The sequence below is a fragment of the Colias eurytheme genome, chromosome 29 (assembly GCF_061535395.1).
Source record: "Colias eurytheme isolate Ceu_HAF_F1 chromosome 29, ilColEury1 Martin Lab GWU primary, whole genome shotgun sequence".
NCBI lineage: Eukaryota > Metazoa > Arthropoda > Insecta > Lepidoptera > Pieridae > Colias > Colias eurytheme.
In genome coordinates, this window is record NC_143008.1 from 4,813,712 (window position 1) to 4,836,495 (window position 22,784).

The 22,784-nt window shown below is 38.5% G+C and overlaps 2 protein-coding genes across 2 annotated transcripts in view; one reads left to right on the forward strand and one right to left on the reverse strand.

Annotated features, from left to right (window-relative positions):
* mahj (LisH and WD40 domain-containing protein mahjong) overlaps window positions 1-13,177 on the reverse strand; it is a 43,628-nt gene extending 30,451 nt beyond the window's left edge. The window contains exons 1-8 of the mRNA XM_090117964.1: window positions 12,853-13,177; window positions 7,937-8,087; window positions 6,389-6,526; window positions 5,083-5,207; window positions 4,502-4,577; window positions 3,613-3,715; window positions 2,868-2,975; window positions 1,122-1,217 (exon numbers count right to left, since the gene is read on the reverse strand). Of these exons, the coding sequence (XP_089974090.1) occupies window positions 1,122-1,217; window positions 2,868-2,975; window positions 3,613-3,715; window positions 4,502-4,577; window positions 5,083-5,207; window positions 6,389-6,526; window positions 7,937-8,087; window positions 12,853-12,950 (895 nt within the window). The 5' untranslated portion in view covers window positions 12,951-13,177. The remainder of the gene's footprint in view (window positions 1-1,121; window positions 1,218-2,867; window positions 2,976-3,612; window positions 3,716-4,501; window positions 4,578-5,082; window positions 5,208-6,388; window positions 6,527-7,936; window positions 8,088-12,852) is intronic.
* A 3,802-nt stretch (window positions 13,178-16,979) lies between these two features.
* LOC149896234 (uncharacterized) lies at window positions 16,980-22,448 on the forward strand. Its single transcript, XM_090118413.1, has one exon. It carries the CDS (start codon window positions 16,980-16,982, stop codon window positions 22,446-22,448), a length of 5,469 nt encoding a protein of 1,822 aa, XP_089974539.1.
* Window positions 22,449-22,784: the final 336 nt, after the last annotated feature.

Consider the following 22,784-nt stretch of genomic DNA (forward strand, 5'->3'; position numbering starts at 1 on the left):
TCCGTCACACCGTGCCCGTCGGAGTGGGGAGCGTGAGGTTTTTCGTTTCGGGATTTCTCGATTCAGTCCCCGCGCTCAAGGCCCGCGATAGAAGCTATGCAAAAGCACACCCCGGACACTCCATACAAAATGATCGTTTTGACAGTCACACTGTAGAGACTGCAAATGTGTGTGTTAACGCTTTATGGTTGGCACATTTGTGACTAGCATAAAAAAAAATTCGCGTTTTTCTGATGAAATACATCCGTAAACAGCACAATATCTAACCATTTTCTACGAAAAACGATAATCACAAATCCAAAATAATAAAATTACTTTAAGTCAATTTGATTAATGTTGTCAATCTTCGTTGCGTATCGTCCTTGCAGAAAAATATGGCCCATTTTATGTCTGATCGCGCGGGGGTGAGGTAAGTTTAATTTTGGCGGGAGGCGGAGAGTGTCCGTTCTGTAGCGTTTAGCTACTATTATGTATTCTGTGGCAAAAGCTTAAAAAAAATAATAATAATACAGCATATTTTCATGATGAACTAATTTAAAAAAAAGTTCCTTCACTATTGGATATGAACATGATCCCTTAGTACTATAATATAGGCTATGTATGTACCACGAGCAAAGCCGGGCGAATCGCCAGTCCCTACTATATTAAATATTGTATTATAAATTCTAAAGCAACTCTATGCGTCTGTCTATCTGTTTGCCTCTTCTTCACGCCTGAATTGACTGAACCGATTTTGACGAAAAATGAAATTTCATATAATACTAGCGGTCCGCCCCGGCTTCGCCCGTGGTACATATGAAAAATAGATGTTGGCCGATTCTCAGACTTACCCGATATGCACAGAAAATTTCATGAGAATCGGTCCACCCGTTTCGGAGGAGTATGCAGACTAACATTGTGACACGAGAATTTTATATATAAGATAAATAGTTGAGTCCTGGTAAAGGACATAGCACAGGTTTTATCCCGGAAATCCCACGGGAACGGGAACTATGCGGGTTTTAATTTAATAACGCGGACGTAAAGTTAGCCCATTTATCGAGGAATCATCACGCTAAGACCAACAAGAGCAGAGCAATCCGGGTAACACCGCGGGGCACGGCTAGTATATAATAACTTACCAATAACATATGTCTCCATTTCGACCCAACTAGAATTTGACGATGTTTCATGTATCTGTGGCCTACAAGCGCTGCCGGGCGGCGACCATACTACATCTGTTGAAAATACATTATTTATTGAATCTATACTTCACTACATAGTATAAAACAAAGTCGCTTTCTCTGTCCCTATGTCCCTTTGTATGCTTAAATCTTTAAAACTACGCAACGGATTTTGATGCGGTTTTTTTAATAGATAGAGTGATTCAAGAGGAAGGTTTTAGTATATAATTTATTAGGTTTTAGACAAAGCGGGCGAAGCCGCGGGCGGTAAGCTAGTATATTATAAAGCTGAAGCGTTTGTTTGTTTGATCGCGCTTATTCGGTGTTAGATAGCCCATTTATCGAGGAAGGCTATAGGCTATATAATATCATCACGCAGAAACAGACAAATAAAAAAAGCGCGTGTGTGCAATGCACACGTGTCAGAAGTGAAACTTCTTTGGCAATATTCTAAGTTACAAAAATGGTCGCCTTACTCGATGATGTGATGGTATTGCCATGACGCGACCTTGAAATTTTACTCTCAACGCGGCTAAAGAAGTTTCACTTCAAAAAATAGTGATAAATATATTTATTATAAATACAAATAGGAATTAAACACATCACGAATACGTGACACAACTAAAATTTTGCCGATTCCACGCGTGGTCGTTCTCCTTTGATAAAATAATGAATGAGTGAAATAATATTAATATTGAATTAAATAATATTAGAAAAAATGTATAGACTACAGGCCCATGTTGAAAAAGTTATGGGTCATTTGAACCACCAGGTGACCTATCTATAACGATATAAGAGCAAAAAATAATAAGATTCAGCACTATGCCGTCACTTGTAAGCTGTCCAACTGAGTGCAGGCGAGGATTCGAAAGTACAGGTAGAGATTTTTTCCCCTTGTCTCCATGATTTTTGTACGGCGTTGCGGAATAATGGATTAAAAGCAGTATAGAAATAGTATGACACAGATGCCGTACAAAAATGGTGGTCCACAAAGTCGGAATTTATTTTTATTTTCCTACAATTGCCGGGGTAAATTTGGTCATTTTATTTTAGGATCAAAGAGTCTAAAGTACGGCCAACGAGAAGCGATATCAAATGTAAACAAAACACATGCAAGGTCATTGGGAATTGCAGGGGTGCGTAACTTTTTGAAAGTTGGATTAGATAGATAGATAGATAGATAGATAATTCTTTATTGCACACACACAAGATTTACAATAAACACAGAGAAAGACAAATAGATGCAAGTATGTACAAATGGCGGCCTTATCGCTAGGCAGCGATCTCTTCCAGACTACCATTAACATTAACAGGAAAACACATTTAAAGGAGGTTGGATTTATATAGTTTTAAAAAATATCCGGCAAATTGTAATAATACCAAAAAGGATAGTCTATTTTTATAAATTTTATCATAATTTGAATTATTGTATAATGTAGATTTAAAATAAATCACGCGAATAAAAATAATTTTCTCAATCATAAAATATAATAAGAATAAAATGGCCACCCGAATGTTGGCGAATCCGTCTTGACGTTGTTATGTTTTTGCCGGGAGAACGAGACATTACGACAAAGGCACAAGATGGAAAGAGATGGATATTAGATTGTCAACGCCACAGTTGTTTTTTAGGTGAATGACCTTTTGTATCGCTTCTCGTTGGCCTTACTTTAGTAATGTTGTTAGGGAATAAGGATAACTCACTATTATAACTCTTGACGGGCGTTTCGGGATCTTTAACGGGGGTGTGTGGTGTGGTGTGTGTGACGTCAACGTCCATGTCCCCCCCTCCCCCCTCGTCTTTCGCGTGATCTGCAATTTATATACATTGAGATAAATAAACCATTTTCTTAACATTTTCATTACTTTTTATCGATTTTGACAAATAAAAAGACGTGTGTCACTCGGGGACTGCCGCGGTAAAGCTATTGCATGCTATGCCTTCAAGCCACACCTCCGTGCCCGTCGGAGTGGGGAGCGTGAGGATTTTCGTTACGGAATTTCTCGATTCAGTCCCTGCGCTCAAGGCCCGCGATAGAAGCTATGCAATAGCTTAAAAAAATCTATACTAATATTATAAACCTGAAGAGTAAGTTTGTTTGTTTGAACACTCTAATCTCAGGAACTACTGGTCCGATTTGAAAAAAATATTTCAGCCCATTTATCGAGGAAGACTATAGGCTACATATCATAACGCTAAGACTAACAGGAGCGAAGCAATGCGGGTAAAACCGCGGGGCAGAGCTATAAATAAAAATGAAACCTTTTTACTTTATGTTTGTTTGTTTAAAACAGGCTACGAAATTAAACATGACCAATTTGAAAAATTCTTCCACCAGTAGAAAGGTGCATAATATTTAATTTTGTTATCCCGGATCAATCCAAACGAAGTCAGGACGAGCAGCTAGTTATTATATAAAGAAAAAGTAATTAAAAATATGATACTTACCTGTCTTTTCATTAACAGGACCATTACTCTTATGATCGTGATTCCTCCTTTTATCGAAACGCGCAAAGTGCCTCGTCTGATTCGGCGGCGTCACGTGGTTCGGCTGAAAATTATTTATATTATGTACTTTAAAATACAATATTTTTTAAGTGAAACTTCTTTATCAGGGTTGGAAAAAAATTTAGTGTAACATTTTTTCGTTACGCGTGACATTTTTCCGTTGCGCGCCATTTTTTTCTTATCCCTACCACGCGTGATTCGACGTATTTCTGTAGTTGCATATAGTAAATTATTTTTTTGAAAATAAGGTCATAAAGAAGTTTCAATTCTTACGTGTGTACACTAGTACACGCACACATTCTTTTTACAGTTATGCATTATTGTTATTTAGATGGAGAAGAAATATTCAATTTCTAATACGGTCTTACTAATAAAATGTTACCCATTCGCTTTGCAATGGATTAGTTATTGCAACAACCTGTCTTATTTTTATGATTGACGTTTCATGTGAGCAAGAGCAGGACACAGCTATGGTAGAAAATGGTAGAAATTTATCCATTGTTTAACTTTTTATTAGTAAGGCCGTAAGTTAATTTGTAGTAACAAGTAAATGATAAGACACTTGAAAATATATAAATTTTTACACTATACCGTATTATAACACTCATTCAATTTAACACCTTATTTCGTTGCAGTAAAGTTCAAAGTCTATTGTATACGCTCATTAGAAAACTCTGCCTAATAGACGAGAAGGCAGAGTTTTGCTTCGGACATTCTTGAGCGTGATTGTTTTGTCGAGTTGTTTATTTATTCTATGTCAATGATTTTATCACAAAAAAAATATCTAATTCACATATAAATAAAAAAAAAACAAAAATTAAAACCTCACCTTTTCATCTTGCGTTTTGTTTCTTAACTCGTGGAGCCTCTTCAACATTAGCGGTACGAGCATTGCATTCAGATCTCTGGAAGTTAGTAATTTATAAAGTATGAAGTCAGTATATCAAACGAGTTACACTACGCTTGGTCTAAAACTGACAAATTCTAAACGAAAACCTTCCTCGAGAATCACTACAATAAGCATACAGACACACAGACGACGGAAAGCGACTTTTTATACCATGTAGTAATTTGTATTAATAGAACATGTAACTTATGGTTAATTTTTGATTTTTTAACTACTGATAGTAAATAATGTCTACCAATTACGAAAATACAGATCCTCTTCAAAAAGAAAACCGTCTTAATTCTAAACAAATAAAAAAGACGTGTGTCACTCGGGGACTGCCGCGGTAAAGCTATTGCATGCTATGCCTTCAAGCCACACCTCCGCGCCCGTCGGAGTGGGGAGCGTGAGGTTTTTTCGTTACGGAATTTCTGGATTCGGTCCCCGCGCTCAAGGCCCGCGATAGAAGCTATGCAATAGCTTAATTACACTTGAAAATTAAGTTAATTCAAACACACAAATACCTAAAATTAGTAGCAATCTCCTGCACCTCCATGGCCGCAGCGAGCAAACCCGTCGCGTAGCATTGTAGCGGCTCCGGTGAATTCGTCGCCCAGTTCACTAGACGATGGATTAGCGCTTCGTTGTCCTGGACAAATTATTGTAATTATAATAATAAAAAATGTGTGCGTGTACTAGTGTACACACGTAAGAAGTGAAACTTCTTTATGACCTTATTTAAAAAAAAAATAATTTACTATACCTATTATGCAACTTTACAGAAATACGTCGAATCACGCGTGGTAGGGATAAGAAAAAGATGGCGCGTAACGGAAAAATGTCACGCGTAACGAAAAAATGTTACACTAAATTTTTTTCCAACCCCGATAAAGAAGTTTCACTTCAATAATTCATTTATTCATTGAAACATCATTGGTCCACTTATTAATAACTAGCTTTCCGCCCGCGGCTTCGCCTGCGTTTTCAAAGAAAAACCCGCATAGCTCCCGTTCCCGTGGGATTTCCGAAATAAAACCTACCCTATGTGTTAATCCAAGTTACCCTTTATATGTGTGCTAAATTACATTGTAATCGGTTTAGTAGTATTTGCGTAAAAGAGTAACAAACACACACACATCCTCACAAACTTTCGCATTTATAATATTTGTAGGACAATATTCTTATATCTAACTATGTTAGTAACAATACCAAAATTAATACATCATTTAATTCATGTCAATATTATAAGTGGCCCTGCCTTCCCACCCAGGGCAAATATTTGAGTGATGAACTTAGATGTTTGCTCTGTGTCGGGGTGTTAATATTATAAGTTATTATTTAAAATTATATATATATGTATAATATGTATGTTTATCAGCCATCTGGTTTCCATAACACAAGCGAAAGCTTAGTATGGGATCAGATCGTGCCGAGTGTGAAAATTGTCTGAATGATTTATTTATTTATTATTTTTAGAGTACTTAAGAATGATGATCTTGCTGTCGGAGGCCAAGCCCCAATTTGGGGTCATCGCGCCAGAAAGTAAGTAAAAGAATGATGATAAAAAAAATAATTAATTTTTTTTTTTTTACAATTAAGTATATAACCCACATTATTTGCTCTTATAATGATCAAAATCAATTGTCGCAAACGAAAGTTCTGTGGGCACATATTCAAAAAAGTACAATCAGTATTTCTTATATTTTTTTTAAATTTCTTGGCTTAAAATGGTCATACTCTATTTATAAATATCAGTTGCAAACAAACACATACCCTCAAAAAACATTACTCCCTTTGCCACAGTTGGATAAAAACAAAAACTACAATTACCTGAAACACTACACTCATCTCGAGGCCGGGCATCAAACCGAGCGTCAATCTGCAAGCCGCTACATTCAATTTATGAACATCTCGACCTGTAATGTTCTGACGGGAATAGTACGTGTCTCGTACGTAGTCGTTGACTAGCTGAAAGATAAATTAACTATTTAAGAACATTATTATTCAATATTATTTTTATAAAGAATAGAAAAAATTCGATCACTCAGCGGGACTCGAACCCGCATCCTTTCGCGCCATGCCGGGGCGGATGCCTGACCAACTCAGCCACTCGTGACCCGCCAGAGCGATCGAACTTATTCTATTCTTTCAGTTTTATGTGTCTAAGGGACACACTGCGCGCCGTCTATTGAGATGATTAACACAAATTATTATTCAAATTTAAGGATATAATAAAAGGCTTTGCGCCCGCGTCTTACCAACTGGGTGGAAGGAAAATTCCCATGAAAATTACACGTCTCCCTACAGCACAACTATCTTCCTAATAGAAAATTCATATGATAAAATCGTTTCGTTGCGACGTGAAGGAGAGACAAAAAAACCAACAAAAACTTTTGCATTTATAAATTTATAATCCCTATCCCTACTTCCCTACTTATCCCTATTAATAATATTATAAATGCGAAAGTAACTCTGTCTTTCTGTCTGTTACGCTTTCCCGCTTAAACCTCTCAACCGATTTTGATGAAATTTTGCACAGACAATTTAGACCGTGAGAAAGAACATAGGCTACATTTAATTGCGAAATATGTACCACGGACGAAACCGGGGCGGACCGCTAGTATTTAATATAATTTATAATAATAGGCGATAATTTGATTTTCAAATGTTATAACTACTTGAAGAGAAGAAAAAATAAATCATCTTGTGTTCTATGTTTACAGATATTAGTAAGACATACCCACTTACATATTTATTAATAAGTATGTTGTATAGTTTATACCCACATTTTCATATATTTATGGCAAAGGAAGGTTTTAACCCGCTTCAAAATTTTCAATTCCTTTACAATGTTCAAACATCTCTACACCGCATTTAATCCATTAATTTTTTTTTTTTTTTTTTTTTCTATACTGCAACTTAGCCATCTGTTTATGTAAACAATAATCTAATATGGTCTCTGATTTTCATCTGTAAATATGTTCATAGAATGAGATTTGCATCCAGTGACGCAAAGCTCATCATTTGTCTGCGAATCTTATCGCAAGATCGGGTATGCTATTTCTCTTCAGGCGAGAAAATCTCACAGTGCCCCCTCCCTTCAGTTCAGCAGCTAATTTATTTATATGGTGTCCCAATCTGCCTTGATATTTCTTGCTGTTTAGTTCTATTTCTTGCTTCACTGTGTGCAGGTTGAGATCTAAGTTCATATATTTATTGCTAATGTATGGTGGGATGTTGAACATAGCTCTCATAGTTTTATTCTGGAACCTTTCGAGAATTTCGATATTGCTATGGCTGGCTGTTCCCCAATCCATTAAAATCCATTTAATGGATTTAATTTAATTTAATCCATTAAAATGAGCACAATATAATTACCTTAGTCATAAAATTGTCCTTCTTAAACATAACTTTGAGCGCGTGTCCCAACGCGCACTCGGGGTCCGTCCGCGACGGGTGTCTCTCGTCGAACGGGTCCGGATCCTTCTTCATGAAATTCTCTGTCTCCGCTTCTATTATTTCCGCTATCCTGGAATTTATAATTATTAAAAAAATAAATAAAATAATCTTTAATTGCATAAATGTGCTTTTTAATGTATTTTATTATAATGAATTGTACAACACATATTGATTACCAGCTGTGTGGCGCGTTTTCACTGGGCAAAATCAAGTATTTCTTTAATTCTCATGTGCTAATCTGATGTATCCTATCCTATCCTACTAATATTATAAATGCGAAAGTTTGTGAAGATGGATGGAGGATATATGTGTATGTATGTTTGTTACTCTTTCGTACAAATACTACTGAACGGATTACAATGACCTTTATCACAAATATAGAGAGTAACTTGGATTAACACATAGGATAGGTTTTATCCCGGAAATCTCACGGGGACGGGAACTATGCGGGTTTTTCTTTGAAAACGCGTATTGTAAGGTGCCACCCGAATCCATCCAGTAGTTTTTTGCGAAAGAGTAACAAACACACATACATCTAACCATCCTCACAAACTTTCTTTTATTGTACTTCTATCCATAGAATCTTTTATTTTTGAAGCCCTTAGTTGCATGGAAAAAATTTATCATTTTTTTAATAAGAATTATTACTATAACGAAATCGCAAAAACCTGAATGATAATTTTAAACAAGCAACATATATATCACTATCGTTATTTTGATGATTATAATAACACCTTCTTTCGTAGTTGGGTAATAATGACTGTACCCACAATACCAATCTTTCCGAGATATGAATAAATAGTGTGACTCTTTCATATTTATGAGACTGTGTTGTTGTGTTGCATAAAATAACCTTGAATCACAATTTTATTGATGCCTATAGAAATTTGAAATATTATTGTGTTTTTAAATTTAAAAATTTATACTTAGTGATATTTTATTTTATTATTCCAGGAAAAAAAATATAGGTAAAAATTGTATATAGCCTAAATAATTATAACTTACAAGTCACTAAATATTACAAAACAATGTCCTTGTCTGTTAATTCGTGATGAAATCAAAAACTACTACACCAATTTTCATATGAAATTTGAATTTCAGATATATTGAGACCTGAGAAAGGATAAGGGTAATTTTTATTCCAGAAATCCTACTTGATTATGGGAGTGAAGCTACATTACAAGCATATTCTACAAGAAAGGAGATGGTCCAAAAATGTATGGACCAAAAACCCAGAGTCGATTTAGACAAATTGGGTATCAATGGCTTTATTATATTGCACAATTTACTCCACCGAAAAATTAATGCCCATATCCATGGGGTATGAGAGTTTTTTATTTATTTATTTATTTATTTTTATTTTATTTATTTCACCTTACCACCACCAATATAATATTACAATGTAACAATTTTAGTCTTTGAAATCATCAACATAGATTCGTAGGTATAAAAGGCACGAGATAAACTTTGTGACATACAAAATATGCTTGTTCTTAGAGTATAAATACTGAAATTACATACAAAAAAATACCATAAATTAATTAAATGCTTAACTCATACATAAATTAACTAAATACACTCTAGTTACTATAAAATTCTAAAAACTATCCACAACAATTTATTATTTAGTATATTTAGTATATTTATATTTATATATTTACCTCCAGACAATTTACAATCATCAATTAATCTATTTCAGTAAGACATAGTAATTATTACAAATAAACATAAATTACTTCCCTCCGTGCTAGTCGCTGACGCCACTGTGTTACAGTAGGGAAGTTTATTTTTATTTTATTTTTATTTATTTATTTTTTTGCAAAGTTTACACTACGGTTTAAAGATATAAAACTTATGAGGATAAACAATAATTAGGTAACTTTAAGTAATACGTGTACTAAAAGGCACGAGCCACAAACAGTTTTTCTGTCTCGTTGTAGTCGAGGCTAAGCAGAAATTTATCCAAAGATTTACTGCAAAGGTATCTACTCATTTCTTTTATTTTAATTTTATTGTTAATATAATTATACAAATAGGGAGCAATATAATATGCAAAATTTTTCGCAAAACGAGTTTTACAACCCGGCACACAGTAAATCTCTTCAATGCGGGTTTTTCTTTTTGTAACAACGGAAGAAGATGGAGGAACTGTGTGCTGCTCCAGGACTATTACTTTGATAAATAATTGCCTCACAGTCAGAACGCGGCATTCGGTGTACAAGAGATTTGTTGGATATCTAAACGGCTTAAATTGCAGTACTTTTAAGATACATCTCTGTGTGCGTTCGAGCTTAAGAAGTGTTGTTTTGTTTGCGCCACCCCAAGCCGAGATACCATAATTAATGAGCGATTGGCACAAAGACTGATAAACGATTTTGTTCGTGGTTTCATCCTTAAGGCGTCTTATTTTTTTAAAAATTGGTATAAGTTTACGTATTCTACTTTTTAAATCATCTATTTGCGGCTTCCAGTTTAAGTTTTTATCTATTGTTATCCCTAAGTATTTTATAAGTTAAGTTAAGTTAAGTTAAGTTATAGGCTAACAAAGTATATATGGAAAAATCATGAGTAACTTGTTATTTTTACCATTTTTTACAACAGCAGTATACTGTTAATCCATCCATCAGCCGAAGGACGTCCACTGCTGGACATTGGCCTCCCCCAAGGTTTTCCACTGCGATCGGTACTGTGCCACCCGCATCCAGCGGCTTTTTTTTTTTTCTTGGGGCGGAAAGGTCCTCGAATGGCGGCCGCGAATCGGAGGATGTAGTGTTGGTAGGCCCCCCACAAGGTGGACCGACGATCTGGTGAAGGTCGCGGGTAGCCGCTGGATACGGGTGGCACAGGACCGATCGCGGTGGAAAACCTTGGGGGAGGCCTATGATCAGCAGTGGACGTCCTTCGGCTGATGGATGGTTTAATAGTATACTGCTGTTGTAAAAACTGGTAAAAATAACAAGTTACTCATGATTTTTTCATACATACTTTGTTAGCCTATAACTCTCATACCCCATGGATATGGGCATTAATTTTTCGGTGGGGTAAATTGTGTAATATAATATAGCCATTGATACCCAATTTGTCTAAATCGACTCTGGGTTTTTTTTGGACCATCACCTTTATAGAAAAATTTCATTGTAGAGTAACTATGTAATTAGAAACAAAACATATAAAAAACATTTATAGATCAGTTGTAGTACACTTAAAAAGTCTTATAAATATCTCATGAAGGTTATTCCACCAAGGAAGTCTATACAATTGTGTTTATATATCAATTTGTGGTAAATTGAATATTTGCCAAGTTATTTAGCCCAATAATCATTTGAATAAAATTATTTCAACAATAACTGTATTGTTACTAGAATAAGTCTTTTATATTATTTCCTTAACCTTATATATCACTAAATTTCCTCCCGCGGCTTCGCCCGCGTTTTCAAAGAAAAACCCGCATAGTTCCCGTTCCCGTGGGATTTCCGGGATAAAACCCATTCTATGTGTTAATCCAAGTTACCCTCTATATGTGTGCTAAATTTCATTGTAATCGGTTCGGTAGAATTTGCGTGAAAAAGTAACACACACACATCCTCACAAACTTTCACATTTATAATATTAATAGGATAGGGCTACATATTACAAATCTCTAAAATTATGCAACGGTTTTTGATGCGGTTTTTGTTTATAGATGGAGTGTATCAAGAGGAAGGTTTTAGTATATAATTTATGAGGTTTTAGACAAAGGGATTTACTTGATTTTTTAATAAGATAACTAGCTTTCACAGGTTCGCCTGTTTTGTCTATAACTTAAGAAATTATATACTAAATCTTTCCTCAAGAACCACACTTTACATTGGTGAAATATAATGAAGATTAGTATTTATATATTTATTGTTTATGACATAATTATTTATAGATTTTATTCAATTTTAAAGCAAAATGTACCTAAATGTAATGCACCATCACAATAAAATATGGAATCCTTATGATTTGCGGGTTATCTGGCAGAAATGGCTTACAGCGATAAGACGACCCTCTGTACATATTTTAACTTGTATCACTCTTATTTTGTAATCCTGTATTTTTGATTGCAATAAAGAATTTTTCATTCATTCATTAGTACAATCATTGAGGTCATGGGGAACAGACAGTTATAACAATCGTTCCTAAGAGACTAGTTCAAAGCTTGAATTTGTCAGTTAGTTTACGCATTTTATTGTAGTTAACAAGTTATATGGCATATAAGTCTTTTTAAAGCTTAACCAATTAAACAGATGTATAATACACCTGTCCTATCACACTATGTGAAAAGGAATTTATTTCTTCTCAAAGGCTAGTAAAATGTAGTGTATTTTTTAGGATTATCCATATGTTTCCAGCTGTCTGATAATTGTGTTAAGAAATGAGGACACTTAGAAATAATTCTCAATTTTCATAGATTTTTGATAAAGAGCTATAGTAATGTTTTTTTTTATTATCATCTGTGATCAGTTGTTGACTAATAGTAATATGTATAGAATTATCTGCGGTAATATATTGTCTTAATACCTTTTTTATGACTTTTTTAAAGTAAATTTTTAAAAGTTACAATTTTTATCATATTAAGTAGTCTGGTTATTGATAACATATTGTAAATTTATAAATAGTAAATTAGTTTGGTTTCTACTGAGACCCCCTACTTGTAACAGTAGGCCCTGGGGGGGGACATATAAGATTGAAATAGTTGCAAAAAAAGTAAACTTTTTGAAGTTTTGGCAATATTGGTTATACATAATCCTGGCAATTTGAAAGGTAAAAAAGTACCAACGAAGTATGAAACAAACTTTATAAAAAAAAATTACCTTGTTAATGTTGGTATTGGGTCGTACGTCGGAGTCGTATGTTGTTCCTCCCATTGCCGTAATAGCTCAGTTACTTCTTGAGCTGGTCCTGAATCCATTTTTAATTACAAACACGTTTATAAATCCTAGAAAACAAATATAACCTCACAAACACTGCCAGCCTCAACACACTTTACAAGTTGTTGTGTAATAATGAATCATATTTATGATACATATTAGATAAAACATTTAAATTTTATTTTTATATATAATAAAATGTACACTTAAATTCGACATAAGTCAACCGTATTGTCCTCAAGCCGCGCTCCGCAATTTTCCATCAGATTTCAGAGTTCAGGCCCCCTATGCAAGTGGCTTTCTGTGTGCGTAGCGTTCAATAGAATAGACTACGAATGTATGAGATTGACGTAAGCTGTAGATAAACGGTTCAATAGAATAGACTACGAATGTATGAGATTGACGTAAGCTGTAGATAAACGTATCTACAGCTTACGTCAATCTCATACATTCGTAGTCTATTCTATTGAACGCTACGCTAACAGAAAGCCACTTGCATAGGGGGGCAGACAAGACAAGACAGGTAGAAATTGGTATACCATATCAAAAAATTGCATGTCATTTTAGCGTCCTAATAAAAATTGCCTCTAATGTAGCGCAAAATCTTAAAAATATATTTAAAACGAAACCTTTTTTTTTTGTGGGAATAAGCGTGGAACAAGAAGCTTATATCTAATACACTGGAGATTTCAGTATGAACATTAACTTGTAACAAGAAAATATGACGTTGAATGACACCTGTATGTTTTTTTATCCCTTTCACACCTAACTTGGCAAGTTGGTGTGAAAGGGATCTGATATTAGAATATATAATGAATGAAAACGCTTTATTGTACACCATTACAAACAGGAAAAAGACATACATATACAGAAGAGAGACATGCACAAATGGCGGCCTTATGGCTTTAGTAGCCATCTCTTCCAGGCAACCAAACACAAGATAAAAAAAACATAAAATCATGACAGAGGGTGGTGGTAAAGCTATATTAGATTAATAATTAAAAAAACAAATTAAAAAAAAACAATATACCTACACATACACATACATAAGTACATACAAATTATTATAAATAAAAACATACATACACACATACATATATATACATATATATATATATATATATACATAAAGCATATATTAAATAAATATCATAATAAAAATATATACCTAAATACAATAAGTTATCACTTTTTATTGTAATGATTATTCAGTAATCGTTTGAAAGTCTCGAAAGTTTGAGCTTTTCTAATTGTGACGGGGAGATCATTCCACAGTTTAATAGCTTTCACAGTAAATGAAGAATTGTAGAAAGATTTGTGTGTAGGAATACATAGAGATAGAGTTTCATGAGAGCGCAGGTTCAGTCCGTGAGTACATAAATACTGAAATTTATCTTTGAGATATGAGGGAGTGTTACGATAAAACAAAACTTTGTAAAGCAAATGGAGTATGTGAGTATCCCGGCGTAATCTGATAGGGAGCCATCTGAGTCTAGCACGATAATCGGATACATGGTCATATTTGCGTAACCCAAATATAAATCTAATGCATAGATTTTGAAATCGCTCGAGCTTATCCAATAGAAGTTCGGTGAGATCGGGATAGGATACATCGGCATAATCTAGGATAGGGAGAAGGAGGGATTGAGCCAGCAAAATTTTAGTCGGAATTGGAAGAAAGTTACGAATTCGTTTAAGCGAATGTGATGCGGCATATATTTTCTTACTGACCTGCTTTACCTGTTCATTCCAAGACAGAGAACGATCAATGCAGAGACCTAAATTTTTAACATTCTTACTGTACGGAACCACAACACCATCAACAGTTATTGGCGGCAGATTTTCCCAATCTAATTTTTGGATGTATTGTGAACTACCGACAATTATTGATTGAGTTTTTATTGGATTCACATGTAATCCATGCTGTTTACTCCAACTTACTATTGTGGCCAAGTCAGTGTTTGTGGTGGAAATAGCCGATGAGAGATCAGAGATAGGAGCTTGAGTGTATATTTGAAGGTCGTCTGCGTATATGTGATGCTGTGATAAAATGTCTTTTGTTATGTTGTTGATATAAATAGCGAAAAGAAGAGGAGAGAGGATGCCGCCCTGTGGAACGCCAGCAGTGAGATTCGACCAGGAGGACAAAGAGTCATCAATTTTAATTCTTTGCCGACGACCACTAAGGTAGCTGTGTAACCACTGCAATACTAACTGCAATATATAAGCTTCTCGGCGTGGAATTAGCAGTTTGAGTTAATCTTATCGTCTGTATTTTTCACAGACATATATTTTTGTTAGGCCTCGTTTCCATCTGAAAGAAAACTTGCGCAAGAAATGTCCGACAGTCTGTCTAACAGTAGCTTGCATGTCTAACTCCGTGTATCCATCTGCAAGTAGACTTGCAAGTTGCTGTCAGACAGACTGTCGGACATTTCTTGCGGAAGTTTTCTTGCAGGACAGGCGGCCTTATAGCTTCGGATATCACATAACAGTAGTTCGTACGGCGGAGGGTCCACGAAAATCGTTATTTGAAGACTTTTTTACAAATGGGTCTCACACAATTAATCTTAATGAAATTATCCAAAGCCAATTATGTGAATGAGCCAATTACCTGTATTACTCTATGGAATGAGCCGATTTGGTCGGAACAAAGCTTCCAAACGTTCCAATTTGGTTGGATCGGATAGGAAGTTGGTTTGGTCGGTATCGCCGGCGCATCCGACCACGTCAAACCAATATTAATAATAATTATGTCGGACCGACCGCTCTCTACACTTTCCGATTTGGTCGTGGTCGGATGGTTGGCACCAACCAAATCGGAGCGTCTGTAGATGCTATACTATGGTCAACTGACATATTACTCTATGGTCAACTGACAGCTGGAAGGCCAACCGTCGGACAATCTGTAGCAATGTTGGAATGGTTGCCATGTCGGTTCCAATATGGTTGGCACCAACCAAATCGGAGCGTCTGTAGATGCTTCGAAGAGAATGGGCTAAATTCTACTATAGAAATAGAGAAAATTACAGTCATATGCGGCTCTTATAACTTATTTTTTAAGGTTTTTAATGTAGCTGCACTATCATTTTTTTTTAATACTTCTAACATAATAAAATACGCTTGATTTCTGGCATCTCTATTTGCGTAATCTTTGTTACTTAAGTCCCACAAACAGGGAAAGTCTTTATATAGTCCAGTAATTTTATTAATATGTCACGTTCGGTGACCGTAAATCCCTCGGCGTTCATGTTGACGTCCTACACCGGCGGCGTTGCGAATGTGAATGAGCCAATTACCTATGTTACTCTATGGAATGAGCCGATTTGGTCGGAACAAAGCTTCCTGTTCGCGACAATATAAAAACGTATGTAAAAGTTATTACTTTAAGTTTCATTTATATAGAGTGTTTATTTCGTTTCATAATAGTTTAACGGTGTTATAAGTTCATTTGTTTTACATAACAAGTTTAATCGTTTATAATGTATGTGTAATGTTCTTTTTCGTGTATTTAGTTGTGTTAACCTGTATAGAATGTTTTAAGACTGATTTAAATGTGTTATGTTCGTAAATTGTAATAGTATATAAGAGAAAATAGTGTGTGATACATAATAGATAGTAAAAATAGTGTTCGTATAATTTTTATAGTTTATAGATTGTTTGACAAATAAAGTTTATGATTATTGGTGTTGTTATTTTAGCATAAGTAAATAGTATTATAATGTAATAGATATAAGTAAATAATATAATGTAATAGATATAAGAAATTATGAGAAATAAATGAGTACTACGCGAGAGTTTTCCTACCGCACGCATTAACACCTGTAATCGACACATAAATATAACCGATTTTCGCGCCAAACGCACGCACGCTCGCATAACTCAGACCACATAGTACACTCTGCGGTAGAAGACTCGTCGTATAGTAATAAGCAGCATTTGGTCTTTCTCTTCACCAACCCCAGCACAATTATAGGGTGGAAGCCTCCACCGATGTGAGTCTTACAGTCCCTCACATTTTGGTCCTTCGAGCAGGATTGTGAAGAAAGAAGAATAGAAAAATAGAAAAAATGCCGCTTACAAGACAGAAGAGCAAGGAAGAAAATAGCGAAGCCGGCGGCCGTGCTGCTCCTACAGAACCCACTACAGAAAATGCAAGCACGACCACCGACACCTCGACGAATGAAGAGTCAACCACCGCATCAGAAACAACGAAAACTGCAAGTTCGCGACGTCGTCAAGATCATAGTACAGAAGAAACCTCCAGCGAGGACGAAACCTACACAGAAGAAAGAAAATCGAAGAAACAAAGATTGGCGAAAGCCAAAAGAGCAGCGCTACGCTTAAAACTCAAATTAATTAAAGAACAAATCAGCGCCATCGAAGCCGAAGATAGTGAAGAAGAAAACCGCAGCGTCATATCGAACGAGCCGCGCCAGAAGGTCGGCCAATGGCTACACACATCGCAGCCACACTTGCTAGCCATTACGCAAGAACCACAGCAAGAAATGCCTACGGTCGCGTCGCCCCCCCCCGCCGCAGCAACCGACGTGAACATTACGAAAACTGAAAAAAGCAACGCGTCAACAGAGAAGAACTCGTCGAACATCAACATATCAGAGCTCGCGGCGGCCATCACAATCGCCGCGAGAAGCGGTCCTGCAACAACACCGAGGTACATCACCGATCTACCACAGTATACGGGGTCACATCAAGAATGGCTCTCATTCAAAGCAGCGTACAACGAATCTGCACCGGCGTTTACGAAAATAGAAAATACAGCACGCCTTCGCAGAAGTCTTAAAGGGCGAGCAAAAGAAGCAGTCGAGAGTCTCCTCATATACGGCGGGAATCCAGAAGAAATTATGAAGACATTAGAATCAAGATTCGGCCGACCAGACTCAATAGCGTTAGCCGAAATAGATCGGCTACGATCGTTGCCACGCCCAGCCGACACGCCGAGAGATATCTGCGTATTCGCGAGCCGCGTCGCCAACATCACGGCGACACTGAAAGCTCTCAATCGCATACATTATCTGTATAATCCAGAAGCTACGAAGATCACAATAGAAAAATTACCACCAGTAATGAAGTATCGATGGTACGATTTTTCATCGGAGCACGAGACAGAAGAGGCCGACCTACTGAAGCTATCTCGCTTCCTCGAGAGGGAGGCGGAACGATGCGGCCCTTACGCTCAACCTGAAAGCAACATAGAAAATATAGAAAATAAAAGAAAAGCTCAGAGAACGTTCAGCACGGTCAGCAAGCCACCATCGAAGTGTCCAGTCTGCGAGGAAGAGGGACACAACATATCACAGTGCGAAAAATTCAAGAAAAACGACGTGTCTACGAGATGGGACATAGCTAAATCACAACGGCTATGTTTCCGCTGCCTTCGTTATAGAACAAAGAATCACAATTGCCCCAAGAGAAGATGCAATGAAAATAACTGTGAAAGATCGCATCACAGACTGCTTCACTTCATCCACGCCGAGAAAGAGACAGAAAATCAACAAGAAACGGTCGCATCAACATGGACAAAGAGCGGTACGCGAGCGTATTTGAAGATGCTGCCCGTATGTGTATCCGGACCGGCGGGAGATGTCAACACGTACGCGCTCCTCGACGACGGCTCAACCGTCACACTCATAGACAACGACATAGCGAAGAGGACGGGCGTCACCGGCACTTTCGATCCATTACACATAGAAGCGATCGCCAATACAAAGATAGAAGCAACGAAGTCACGCCGTATCACTCTCACCATTCACGGCGCAACTAAAAATCACAAGATGACTGCGAGAACAATAGAACACCTACAACTGTCGCCGCAAACAATAACAGATGAAGACGTCCGCGGCTGCAAGCATCTTGGCGATTTAGAAAACAGTTTGAAATATTACAACGCGAAGCCCAGAATACTCATCGGTCAAGACAACTGGCACCTGCTCATAGCGTCCGAAGTGCGAAAGGGACAACGACATCAGCCCGTCGCATCCCGCACGCCGTTGGGATGGGTATTACACGGCGCGCACACTCGTTCACTAGGACAACGAGTTAATTTCGTAAACCACATAACAATAGAAGACAACATGGATGAGCAATTGAAAAGATTCTTCGCCATCGAGTCACTCACAATAGAACAGAAGAGGCCAGCGAACGACCCGGAACAGCGCGCTCTCTCTCAACTCAAAGAGCGTGCGACAGAGACAGAAGATGGCCGTTATCAAATGCCGTTATTGTGGAAACAACGAGATTTCAAGATGCCGAATAACTACAGCAATACACTTCGAAGATTGTACAGCATAGAAAATAAATTAGACAGAGACGGAAGACTGAAAGAAAAGTACAACGAACAGATGAACGCTTTAATAGAAAAGGGATACGCCGAGCCCGCGCCGCCACAAAAAAGCGACAATAGAACGTGGTACCTACCACACTTCCCGGTGCTCAATCCCATGAAGCCGAATAAAGTACGTGTAGTACATGATGCAGCGGCCAGAAGCCAGGGGGTCTCACTCAACGATCACCTCCTCTCGGGACCGGACCTCCTTCAATCTCTCCCGGGGGTCCTGATGCGCTTCAGACAACACAGAATAGCAGTGAGCGCCGACATAAGCGAAATGTTTATGCAAGTGAAAGTGAATATAGAAGATAGAGACGCGCTCCGATACCTGTGGCGAGGCAATCGACGTGACGACCAGCCGCCGGAGGAATATAGGATGACGTCACTAATATTCGGAGCCACGTGTTCGCCAGCCATCGCCATCTACGTAAAGAATACAAACGCCGCAAAATATGAACAAGAATATCTGGAAGCGGCGGCAGCGATCGTGAACAATCACTACGTAGATGATTATCTCCATAGCTACAAAACCACAGAAGAGGCGATCAAGATAGCTAAACAAGTTCGTTATATACATCAACAAGCACATTACGAACTCAGGCAATGGGCGTCGAATTCACAACAAGTTATAGAAGCGCTCTGTGAGAACAACACATCGATGACGACGGTCGACATCAACGACGAGTCAAAAATAGAACGAGTTCTGGGTCTCATGTGGAGACCAGCCGCGGACACACTCACGTTCAACCTCGACATGTCAAGATTACCAGTGGGCGCGCTCGACATCGAAAAGCCCACTAAGCGTGAGTTATTGAAAACAGTGATGTCCGTGTTCGATCCACTCGGACTCGCCTCGCCGGTCACCATCAACGCCAAGCGGATACTACAAGAAGTATGGCGCCGCGGAATCGGATGGGATGAACAGCTGCCCGAAGACCTCGCATCGAAGTGGAGAAGCTGGACGCAACACCTGAAAGCGCTGAGTAGCATCAACATACCGCGGTGCTATTCACAATATAGTGAAGCTACGTCATTACAACTGCACGTATTCGTCGACGCCAGCGAGTCCACCTACGCAGCAGCGCTCTACTGGCGAGCTACCACAGCCGACGGTGAAACACACGTGTCACTCATCACCGCTAAAGCACGTGTAGCGCCGCTCAAGGTCACCTCCATACCACGACTCGAGTTGCAAGCAGCTGTGATGGGATGTCGCATGGCGGTCACAGTCATCGAAGAACATGATAGAAAACCGGAGTCCATCACATACTGGACCGACAGCCGCACAGTACTCACATGGTTGCAAACAGGTTCCCGCTCGTACAAACCATTCGTGGCTCATCGCATCGCTGCAATAGAAGAACACAGCGCGGTCAACGAATGGCGCTGGGTACCTACGAAATTAAATGTAGCAGACGACGCCACACGAGACATACCGCATGACTTCAGCAACACCCATCGATGGTACCAGGGCCCCGAATTCCTCAAGTCGGACCCCTCAACATGGTGCATAGAACAGCCGAAGCTGAAACATGAAACGGGCGAAGAAAAAATCAACAACATAGTCAGCAGACAGCCTATCTGCAACCTATCAGAAGCGCTTCCAGAGCCCGCGCGATTTTCAAAATGGGAACGTTTAATACGAACGACCGCAAGAGTACTTCAATTCATCGATTTATGTCGATCGGCGCGCACAGAAAAAGTTAATTACAAGAAAACGAAAGCCAATCAACGCGCCGACGAAAACTGGAACAAAAAAGTTAAAAAACAACAACACAATAGCAAGCGGACGCAAGTACAAGACAACAGAAAATTTAAAACAATAGCGGCGTCACTCATGAAACAAGCTGAAGAATTAATAGTGCGAGCGAGTCAACATAGTTATTTTTCGAACGAGTTAAGCTGTTTAATGAAGAATGCAGCGCCGCCTATCAACAGTAGAACAAAACAATTATCAATTGTTCTTATCAACGGACTGATAAGAGTGAAAACACGCATAGCAAGGACGCGCGACATCACCGATAGTCAAAAACATCCTCCGATACTCGACGGAAATAGTATAGAAGCAAAGCTGTATATAGAATATATACATAGACAGCTACATCACGCCGGCGTCGAAGCTACAATTAACGAGTGCAGACAACACTATTGGATTATTCGATTACGACCGGCGACGAGGATGATAATACATCGATGTCTTGCGTGCAGACGACGACGAGCTATGCCGACCGCGCCACCGACCGGCGACCATCCCGAGTGTCGACTTGCACATCATCAACGTCCGTTCACATATACGGGAATCGACTATTTCGGCCCGCTAACAGTCACAGTGAATAGATCAACACAGAAGAGGTATGTGGCACTCTTCACGTGCCTCACGACGCGAGCGATACATCTCGAGCTGGCGGGTTCACTCACCACCGAATCAGCAGTCATGGCGCTTCGAAGAATGATAGCGCGCCGCGGCTGCCCTACAGAGATTTGGTCTGACAATGGAACCAACTTGAAGTCGGCAGACAAGGAGATACGTCAGGCGATCGACGCAGCAACAGAAGACGAAGCCAGCCGGCGACTCATCAACTGGCGGTACATACCTCCAGGCGCGCCGTTCATGGGCGGCGCGTGGGAACGTCTCGTGAGAAGCACAAAAACAGCATTAGAAGCAGTGCTGCATCAGCGTCATCCAACAGAGGAAGTACTCACCACCTTCCTCGCTGAAGTGGAGTTCACCATCAACAGCCGTCCGTTGACACATGTATCAGTCGACCCGGACTCACCTGAAGCGCTCACACCGAATCACTTCCTGCTGCTCGGACCGGCTCGAGTACCTACCTGGGGCCCGTTCGATGACAAAGACCTGATCGGCAGAACACACTGGAGAGCAGCACAGAGACTAGCGGACATGTTCTGGACACGCTGGGTACAGGAGTACCTACCTGGACTGCAGAACCGGCGGGAGCCCTACGGCAAAGGCGCAGCGCTACGCGTGGGTGACATAGTGCTAATAGTGGACAACACACTCCCACGCAACACATGGCCGCTCGGAATCATCACAGCAACTTACCCGGGAGCAGACGGCATCGTGAGAACAGTGGACGTCCGCACGAAGGGGAGCATACTCCGGCGACCTGCAAAGAAACTCATCGTGCTACCATCAACAGCAGCAGCAGCCGCTCACGCAGGAGACTGAATTGACTCAGAGTCAATTCACGGCGGGAGAATGTTCGCGACAATATAAAAACGTATGTAAAAGTTATTACTTTAAGTTTCATTTATATAGAGTGTTTATTTCGTTTCATAATAGTTTAACGGTGTTATAAGTTCATTTGTTTTACATAACAAGTTTAATCGTTTATAATGTATGTGTAATGTTCTTTTTCGTGTATTTAGTTGTGTTAACCTGTATAGAATGTTTTAAGACTGATTTAAATGTGTTATGTTCGTAAATTGTAATAGTATATAAGAGAAAATAGTGTGTGATACATAATAGATAGTAAAAATAGTGTTCGTATAATTTTTATAGTTT

Excerpts from the sequence above, each read along its gene's own strand:
- LOC149896234 (XM_090118413.1), top strand. The coding sequence starts at position 16,980 with ATGCCGCTTACAAGACAGAAGAGCAAGGAAGAAAATAGCGAAGCCGGC.